Source organism: Vulpes vulpes, chromosome 11 (assembly GCF_048418805.1).
Source record: "Vulpes vulpes isolate BD-2025 chromosome 11, VulVul3, whole genome shotgun sequence".
Lineage (NCBI taxonomy): Eukaryota > Metazoa > Chordata > Mammalia > Carnivora > Canidae > Vulpes > Vulpes vulpes.
In genome coordinates, this window is record NC_132790.1 from 19,938,311 (window position 1) to 19,948,392 (window position 10,082).

Consider the following 10,082-nt stretch of genomic DNA (forward strand, 5'->3'; position numbering starts at 1 on the left):
TAGCCAGCAGCGCCTAAACTCGGTGGTTTCCGGCGCCGCTCCGGCCGCTCTACCCCGCAGACTCTCACTCTTTGGTCTCCGGCTCGGTTCCGGCGGTTCGCGCGCTCCGATTGCTGGAGACGCGTCCTGCACGTGCAGAGGCGTGTGGACCCCGCGGCCTCCCCCACCCCACCCGCATGTTTGAGGAGCCAGAGTGGGCCGACGAGGCCCCAGCAGGGCCGGGCTTCCCGCCTGTAGCTCCACGGCCTCCGCGCGCCGCAGCCTCGCAGATCAAGGTGAGCGGCCGAGAAGCCCACGCAGGTGGATCCGAGCTTTGGGTCACGCCGTGTGTGGGTGAGTGTGTCGGGGCGGCGGGGCGCCTGCGGCCGGCGCGAGATCCGACTCAGTGAGAGCTGTTGAGCAGAAGTTAGTGAACACGGTTGTCTGGACGGGAAAAGCACGTGCAAGGGCCCTGGGGCAGGGAAGCGAGTCCTGGGTTGTTCGGGTCACACGCACACTAGTCCGCGCGGTTGGAGCACAGAGAGCTGAGAGGGTATGCCATTGAAGTTGGAGAGACAGAGTAGAAGCTTTGCATATTTTAACGGTAAAAGCCAATTAAATGGTTTTAGCAGAGGAATGATTTCTTAAGATTTGCATTTTGGGGGATCCCTGGGTGGTGCAGCGGTTTGGCGCCTGCCTTTGGCCCAGGGCGGGATCCTGGAGACCCGGGATCGAATCCCACGTCGGGCTCCCGGTGCATGGAGCCTGCTTCTCCCTCTGCCTGTGTCTCTGCCTCTCTCTCTCTCTCTCTCTCTCTCTGTGACTATCATAAGTAAATAAAAATTAAAAAAAAAAAAAAAAAAGATTTGCATTTTGGAAAAGCCATTGGTTGCGGTGTAAGATTTGCATTTTGGAAAAGCCATTGGTTGCGGTGTGGAGACTGGATTGGAGAGAGCATGACCATGAGGGATTACCAGCACTACCATTCTAAAGGAGTGGTCCAGCCGTGGGTACTGAAAACCTCCAGGTTAAATGCCTGCGCTGGGGCCTCCCCGCAGGACTTCAATCCAGAAGGCCTCCTGGACAGAAGATCTTCTCCTATAAGCCTTTGCATATGTGAAAGCTGCTGTACTTCCGCAGGCTTTTCCTACCTTTCAGTCAGCGTCCAGCATGGAATCAGTCTGCTTTATTCTTTTTCATCCCCTCAACCCATTGCTATAATCAACACCCCTGGTCTCTCGGTCTACAGCTTGTTCCTTTCAGTTTATTCTCTACACTACAGCTAGATTCATGTGAAATACACACCTGTGATTGTGTCACTCTTGTTTTCAGAAACCTCCCTAGCTTTTATAGAAGGATACCACCTAGAGGCAAAAGCCTGAGATGGAGGGTTGGAACTTCTGTTCTCTGGCCTTGGTCCTGTTACTTGTGGCCTTACCACATTCCTCTGGGGAACTTCCATGTTCTCATTTGCAAATTGAAGAAGTGAGGTGGGTGGTTTCTCTTCTTTCCAACCTCCCAAAGGCTGAGATGGTGACTTAAAGGTTGGTCAGGGGCTGGCCGACATTATGAAAAGTAGTGGGGTTAACTAGGAATAATCCAGATGCTTCTGCCAGCATCTGAAAGGTTTCCACCTTTGCTTTCTTATTCTGCAGGCCCCATCTATTCACCTCACCCCTCCTCTCTTTCCTTGTTTTCCCCAGGGCTCTAAGCACCGGCAGCTCTTGGCCACATTACGGGCCCTGGAAGCAGCATCTCTTCCCCAGCAACCCCCTAGCCTGCCCAGCAGTGACTCTGAGGAGGATGTGGTGGAAAGGAAGAAGAAACGCCCCAAAAAGGCGTCATCTGCCAGCACTTCTATTGAAGTAAAGAAGAGGAAGAGATGTCAAAAACAGGGCCCGCCTGGCAGTGAGTATGAAGAAAAGGAAGTAGAAAGGAAGAAAAAGTGCCTCAAAGGGGTTTTTAATGCCAATGACTCTGCCAAAGAACAGAAAAGAAAGAAGAAATGCCAGAAGCAGGTCCCTTCAAGCCCTACCCAGCACCTGGATGATGATAACCAAACAGGTACTAATGGATGTGTATGTGTGTGGGACAGGACGGGGAGGTCAGCTGGTCCTGTATATGACAGAGATTACCTGCCACCACTAGGCTTGGGGTTCGGCAGTAAGAAGTATTTTCATCCAGGCACAGTCTCTTTCCTAAGGACGGGGATACGGCCAGGATGATCACCAATCCTCTGAAATCAGGGGATCTTGCCCCAAATATGCTTTCTTATCTCCCTCTTTGCAGGTCCCAAAGCTTGGAAGAGTAGCGCTACGAGTGACCGGAAGAGTAGCACTACGAGTGACCTGAAGAGTAGCGCTACGAGTGACCTATCCAAGCCAAGTCCTGGAACCACTTCTAACCCTCCCCAGACCTTGAGCCGTAAGCAGTGGCGGAACCGGCAAAAGAACAAACGGAGACATAAGAACAAGTTTCGGCCACCTCAGCCGTTGGACCAGGCTCCAGCCACAGCCCCAACAGAAGAGGCAGAGACGCCTCCTGCCCCCAGTCCAGATAACCATGAGGATCGGGCCGGGGCTCTGCGAGCCCGCATGGCCCAGAGGCTGGATGGTGCCCGATTTCGCTACCTCAACGAACAGCTATACTCAAAGCCTAGCAGTGCCGCACAGCGCCTCTTTCAGGAAGACCCTGAGGCTTTTCTCCTCTACCACCGCGGCTTCCAGAGCCAAGTCAAGAAGTGGCCACTGCAGCCAGTGGACCGCATCGCCAGGGATCTTCGCCAGCGGTGAATGGGGGTTGGGCACTGCGAGAAGCGATGTGGGTCAGTCATGGCTCAGACTAGACCAGTGAATGATCCCTCCCCTCCACTCCCAGGCCTGCGTCCCTGGTGGTAGCTGACTTCGGCTGCGGGGACTGCCGCCTGGCTTCAAGTATCCGGAACACTGTGCACTGCTTTGACTTGGCGTCTCTGGACCCCAGGGTCACTGTGTGTGACATGGCTCAGGTAAGCCCTCCTATCTCTCCGTGGATCTGGCCTGTGCTCTAGACCCAGCCTCCACATGCTAATCTCTAATGCTCCCTTCCTCCACACCCTGCATCCTGGTGTCTAGCGCTAGCAGCCCATGCTGGATTTCTGCTCCCATGTTGTGTGCTCTATACAGTACTCCCACTCTCCACAGGTGCCTCTGGAGGATGAGTCTGTGGATGTCGCAGTGTTCTGCCTTTCACTGATGGGAACCAACATCAGGGACTTCCTAGAGGAGGCAAATCGAGTGCTGAAGCAAGGGTAGGAGTTCCCGGGACACAGACGCATGTATATATGTACACAGGCATATGTCTGTGCATTTACGTAGAACTTCTCCCCTCTACGCAGGGGTCTCTTGAAAGTGGCTGAAGTCAGTAGCCGCTTTGAAGACGTTCGGACCTTTCTGGGGGCTGTGACCAAACTGGGCTTCAAGGTCATCTCCAAGGTAAGGGTCCCAAGAAGTCTCCCCGTTTTTGTCTCATATGGTCTTTTTTAGGGTAATGCTGTTTAGGAAGGAAGCCATAGGCACAGACACCGACATTTGCTCTTTGAAGGCAGGATGCATGGGAGAGCCCTGGGAAGCTTTCTGAGCAAGGGCGGGACATGAACAGAAGTGTTTTGAGGACCTGGGGTGAGGATTTGGAGCTCACTAGGTCTTTTCCATCCCTAGGACCTTACCAACAGCCACTTCTTCTTGTTTGACTTTGAAAAGATTGGGCCTCCCCGGGTAGGGCCCAAGGCTCAGCTCACAGGCCTGAAGCTTCAGCCATGTCTCTACAAGCGCAGGTGACCTCTGGGCCCACCTTGAAAGGGGAAGCAAGTCTTGAACTCCAGGCTCAGAACTGTGAAGACTGTATCCAGCCAAGCTCTGACTCAGGAACTGGTACATCCCTTCCTGTGTCCCAAGACCAAAGTGTAATGAAACCCCCTGATTCAGCCCAACTCTAAGGGAGGCTTCTTGGTTGTGAGAGGCATAAAGTCACTTGGGCTAGCTAAAGAATAAGGAGTTTATTGTTAAAATACAAGTGTATCGGGGAATTATGAGTCTTCCACATGTGGGAACTAGCTGGTTTGGAATTCCAGGCATCTCTGGGTTTGGCTCTTCTTTCCATCTCTCAGGAGCCACATGGACTTTCTGTCCTGTCATTCTGATTTCCGTCTGCTGAGGAAATCTACAGCCAAGGCCGGGTACATAAGAGGTGCACAATAAACTTCAGCTATGGCTGTGATGTGTTGTAAGCCTTACTATTTTCTAAAGGCCCTTCCTTAGGTTTGGAGGTTGAAGAGTAAAGAATGGATTTGTTGATTGGGGAAGACTGAGAGGGAGTTCAAGGTAGGCCTTCTAATGGGCTTCATTTCACAGGGTATTCAGAGATTGTTGATAAGTTCTTGGAGGAGGGTGGTAAAGGAGCTGGGTCTCTTCATAAATAACTAGTTGATGCCATGGTAGTGTGGAGCATTGGGTTGTCCATTGGCACAAGGGTCTGTGTTGTTTTCACCTTGCAGCGGGCCCAGATCAGCATGCCTAGGAAAGTTATGGGAAAGGAAGGCTGGTATTGGAAAAAGATGAACTGGGATGATAGACCCTTGCCCTCTCTTCGAAGGTATCTGCTATGGGTCTAGGTATAAAGATGCAGCCTCTTACCTGTTGTGAAGGGCAAAAACTGACAGTGCCCACTGGGACACAGCTTCCAGGGCTCTAAGCCAGTCAGATACCTCCAGTGAGGAGATGGAGGCTTTGAGGTATGCTGTAGGCCAGAGAGCATGTTTGGAGGATAGGCTGTGTCCCCCAGTGTCTTTGCATGTGCTTTTCTGTCTGCTGAATACTGACTGATAGAGTCTTATTCATCCTTCCACATAGCTTAGTTGTTCCCTGCTGCACCCCTCCCAAAGCAGAATTAACTTCTTCATCTGCTTTCTTCAAATTGCATTGTGATTGCTTTGTGCATTAGGCCGCGATCTTTTCTTTTCTTTCTTTTCTTTTCTTTCTTTTTTTTTTTAAAGATTTTATTCATTTATTCATGAGAGAGAGAGAGAAGCAGAGACACAGGCAGAGGGAGAAGCAGTCTCCATGTAGGGAGCCCGATGTGGGAATCAATCCCAGCACTCCAGGATCATGCCCTGGGCCGAAGGCAAGCACTACACCACTGAACCACCCAGGGATCCCTAGGCTGCGGTCTTTTCGACTCGTATTTATCTTCATATTCTCAGAGCTTGTCGCTGAGGTGGTGGAAAAACAGGGTCTAGTTGAGTGGGACTGATGAGAGGAGGGTGTTGCAAGAACCCAGGTTCACAGTTCAAGATGTGAGCACCAAGGACAAGGGACAATGCAAGAAGTAAGCAGATGGGAGAAGTTGAGCAGGTGGGATATTGAAGGTTGGTGAGAGGAAGGAATCTGAAGTAAGTGGCTTCTTGCTTGAGCAACAGGTTGGGCTGGTGCTGTCGTTGAGAATGTTGGGTTTTAGGTACCTGTTTGGTGTTCATTTGGAAGGGGGATGTAAAAATGCCAGGAGAGATCTGTGCTGGGATTTAGGAATAAGCCATCTAGAGGTGGTAATTCAAGTCATGGGAACAGAGAAGGTATCCAGAATAATATATTTAGAGAAAACGGCTCAATAAAATTCTGAGGAGCATGTAATGAATAAGGAAAAGCAAATGGACCCATCAGGGTGACAATATGAGAGGGTTGGGCAAGAAATGGAGGAGTAAAACCAAGAGAGTGAGTACTTTCAATATGGAAGGAAGAGATGGGGAAGTTGTCAGCTGTCAAATGCTGTTGCAAGGTCTGTTAAAATTTAGAGTGAAGTCAGATTGCAGTAAGGTAAAAATTGCTAAATAATGTTGAGGGCTTCTTTGAATTTATATTGGTATTATTCATGACTTTATGGTTACACTAGCCAGCCCAGTGGTGAGGTTATCTCTGCCTATTCAGGAATCTAGGTGTAGCTGTGGGGAAAATGAATAGTAAAGGATCATCCAGAGCCGAAATCTTGCCATGCGATGGAAATGAAAGGAAAGCAAAGGCATTTCACACCATTTAGAAGTAACGTCACCATGTGGGATTGGGCAATGTTGTAGAAGTGGTAGGAGAGTGAAGACGAGGAATGGGTTGTTGCACTGGGAATCATTAAACAAGCAACCTGGGCAGATGAGAACTGGTGGTCAGAAATTTAGAGTTCCTGAATTCTTAGTGTTGGAAGCTTAGCAGCTCCAGGCAATGGCTGAGCCTAGAGTGAAGCCACAGGGGTCAGTCCCTGAGAGGCGTGTGAGGGAGGTGCCCGTACACTGGATAATGGACTGAGGGCTCTGGTATTATGGGGAGGTCTTGTCTGACTGGATTTTGAAGTTCTCCAGGATGATGATAGAAGTTGGCACAGAACAGGTGCCAACCTCTTGAGGGAGGAGGCTGATCCAGGAGATATGCAGACAAAGTGACAGGGAAGCTAGATGGCACGAATTTCAGAAGTGCAAGGGGTTTGGGCTGCCTACTAGAGAGACTGCCATTTTGGGAGCAATGTGAGGCTGATGAGTGGAGCTGGCTACTGGGATAAAACACCCTCACAGTCCTCTCCAGCTTGTCAGGATTTGCTGGGGAAATTATTATTATGGCAGTTGCATAGGACAGGAGCCTCCAGGAGTAAGGGGAGGCAGGCCACAAAGTCCAAGGGAGGTGTTGGAGTAGCAGGCATCTCATTGTGGGACACACTTTACCTTTGATAGGTTCCTGTTTCTGTTCTTTCACAGATATTTATATTCCTAGATCTTGGTTAATTTTCCCTGTTTTTTTTTTTTTTTTTAATTTTCAGCAGGACAGCTAGGATCTGCCTTTTTTTGTTGTTGTTGTTCTCCTTACTTACCATTTGGATTTTTCCTTTACCTGTTCTGGCTCAGTCCACCCGAGTAAATATTTCTCTGGCTTGGACTCAGCTCAGGCTCACTGGTGTCTCCATCAGTTGCTCTGATTCTGAAAGCAGGACTCCTCTGAGCCTGATCTGGGGCCTCCCGGCTCCATTATTAGCTTCCAGATAAACTCTTGGGCAAGCCGAAGTTCCTAGACCTCCGTGTTTAATGTTGAGAGCCTAGGTTGGAGAGAGAAAAGTATATTTCCTTAAGAAATAACAGCATGACAGCTAAGCAAACTAGTTTGAAGAACGATTTGAGAACAGGTTGAAGGAAGGGCAAGAGTAGTAAAAGGTAAGTGGGAGAGGGTTGCTCTACTGTGCAAGGCAGTGCATTAGAATCACCTGGTGATTACCAAGCCCTCCCCCAGTTTCTGATTCAGGAGATCAGGATAGGGTTTGAGAAGTTTTATTCTGGTTGCTTTGGTTCTTCACAGTGAAGTAGGAAGCAGGGTTGAGAGAGTAGCAGAGAAGTTGGAGTTTTAAGGCAAGGAGAACGTGAATATCCTCAAGAGAGTAAGACGGAATGAATGAATAAGGAAAATTGAGTATGATTGCTGGTGGTATTAATAGCATGCTTGGGGTTCAAGGTCAGAAAGAGGATGCATGGGAAGAGGCTGTGCAGGATGGCTTTGTAGAGAGCTTGCTGTTGTGAGACGGCACAGCTGGACTGTGGGGACCCACCCCCTTCACCTCAAATCTAACTGCGGACTCCACTGGGACCATTCAGGAAGCTTGAAGTATTTATTCCTACAGCTGAGGAATGATGAGGCTGGAGTCTAACTCCTGCCCTGGGAATGTAGAGGGCAAGCAGAGACTCACTAACTGTTTCAGTGGTGGAGCTGGGGGAGTGCTGCTGCTTTTGCATAGACCTGCATTCCCAGAATTGGCTGTGGCAAGTGATGCAGGTGTCACGTATCCTGTGCATCTTGCAGGAGAGAGGGAAGCATGAGGTGGTCTTGGGTCCTGTCCAGTAGGACCATTTGAGGAAGCAAGGAGACCTTAGCACAGAGAAGCTAGGAATGTGCCATGTGAGCTGAGGAGAGAGTTGCAAGAGACCACACACTAATGCTGCCTCTGCCAGGGGAAGGGGACAGCAGGGATATCCCCTTTAAGTATCTGCCAGGCCCATAGGGCACAAAAGCATCCAGTCTAGCAAGAACCTTCTGTCCACTCTTACCCCCTTACTCCTATGCAGCTGGGCCCAGAGCAGTCAGCAGCTGTTAGGTAGTTTGGAGGTAAGAAGAACAAAGAGCACTCAGATTATTCTTCCCCTCCCCAGCTCAGGCTCCTGGAGACTAGACTTAAGTGGGGCAGGGCTGGGAGGGGAAGTAGAGCTACAGTAAGTACAGTTTACTGTTACGTAGGGTTATTCTAATTGCTTGTGGTTGCTTAGGACTATTAACTAAGAATGAGCTGAAACGTCCCAGGCTAGCTGCAGTTTCTCTCCACAGCAGGGGAAGAGTGCCCCCAAATGAAAAAAAGCCTGCAGGGTTAGTGAGAGACAAGAATCCGGTTGGGTTTGGATAGCAGCCTGTGCCTTGTGCTTGTTCAGCGTGCTTTGAGAGGTCTCTTGCTGCTGCAGTGTTTGGTGTGCTCCAGCCTTTGTTCCTGTAACACAGCCGTATGGGAACATAGTTCCAAAGGAAACAACATGGTCTTGGCAGAGACACAGCGCAGCTCCAAACACTCAGCCATTTACATATTTGCACAAAGCCCTTTACAGCTTTTCACAGGCGGAGACCCGCAATTAGAGCTTTGTATCCACAGGTCATCCTCCTTCCCAGGTGATTTCTCAGACCAGCCACCTGGTTCTAGGATGGCCACCTGGTTCTAGGACGGTCAACCACTGTAGCAACTGCCTTACTGGTTTAACTATTTCCACTTCTGCCCCCAAAGCGATTCATTTCCACACAGCCAAGTGATGTTTTTAAAATGTAAATCAGATATGTCATTTCTCTTTTTAAAATCCTTCAATGGGTTCTCAGTGCTTTGAGACAAAAGACAGACCCGTTCCCAGGCCCTCTGTGATCTTGCCCCAGGCCTCGCTCTCCCAAATGCATCTTAACCCACTCCTTCCTCATGAGGCTCCAGCCACATGGACTTTCTTGTCATTCCTCACACATCCCAACCTGTTCTGCTGGGTTTTCAGACATGCTGGTTCATCTTCCTACAATACTTTTTTTGTGATGAGCTCATTTTCATCTTCCAGGTCTTCACATCAATATCCCTGTTTCTTCTGTAGAAGAAACTGGCTAGATGCTTACCAAAATGTCCATCACAGGCAGCCCCGGTGGCTCAGCGGTTTGGCACCGCCTTCGGCCCAAGGTGTGATCCTGGAGACCCAGGATCAAGTCCTGCGTTGGGCTCCCTGCATGGAGCCTGCTTCTCGCTTGCCTGTGTCTCTGCCTCTCTGTGTGTGTGTGTGTGTCTCTCATGAATAAATAAAATCTTAAAAAAAAAATGTCCATCTCATGGACGCACAGTTAAATTCCGTTTCCCAGCTCCTGTGTGAATAGGCCTCACCACTGGAAAGTAAGTAGAAATGATGTTTTACTACCAGACCAAGACAATTAAAGAGTGGATCAGCCTTCTCCACATTCTTCCACCTACTCTTGCCTTCCTCAGTAACCTTGAAGCACATGTTTTGAAGACCCAGAACATAGAGTCTGAGTCACTGCTTAGAGGAAAGCTCTTTGACCAAGAACATCCACATTGGACTTTAAACAAAAATAAACATCTATTACATTAAGTTCCTGAGCTTTAGGAAGGTTACAGAAACCAGCATTATAGGGCAGCCCAGGTGGCGCAGTGGTTTAGCGCCGCCTGCAGCCCAGGGCGTGATTCTGGAGATCCGGGATCAAGTCCCCCATCAGGCTCCCTGCATGGAGCCTGCTTCTCCCTCTGCCTGTGTCTCTGCGCTCTCCCTCTCTCCTGCTCTGTATCTCTCATGATTAAATAAAATAAAATCTAAAAAAAAAAGAAACCAGCATTATATACCCTGGTTAATATATCTTTTCTGGGCATCTCCTGTTGACCTCACTCTAGATCACAAAACCCTTTCTGTTTCCTTCAGGGTGCTTCAAACGTAGAATTTTACCAGGTGCCAGTCAACACTCCTGCCTGTTCTATAACTTTTAGTGGAGAGAAAAACAATCACATGAGGAAGTTGAAAT

At 49.4% G+C, this 10,082-nt stretch overlaps 1 protein-coding gene across 2 annotated transcripts; it reads left to right on the plus strand.

Annotated features, from left to right (window-relative positions):
- Positions 1-35: 35 nt before the first annotated feature.
- On the plus strand, positions 36-9,264 carry RRP8 (ribosomal RNA processing 8). 2 transcript variants are annotated; one of them, XM_025987177.2, is made up of 7 exons: positions 36-275; positions 1,683-2,043; positions 2,269-2,767; positions 2,857-2,986; positions 3,162-3,268; positions 3,356-3,452; positions 3,678-4,236. In XM_025987177.2, exons 1-7 carry the CDS (start codon positions 177-179, stop codon positions 3,795-3,797), a joined length of 1,413 nt encoding a protein of 470 aa, XP_025842962.1. In that variant the 5' UTR covers positions 36-176; the 3' UTR covers positions 3,798-4,236. The 2 variants fall into 2 exon arrangements, with proteins under 2 accessions (XP_025842962.1, XP_025842963.1); XM_025987178.2 differs by lacking the exon at positions 3,678-4,236 and adding an exon at positions 9,119-9,264 and having other exon boundaries at positions 37-275.
- The last annotated feature ends 818 nt before the right edge of the window (positions 9,265-10,082 follow it).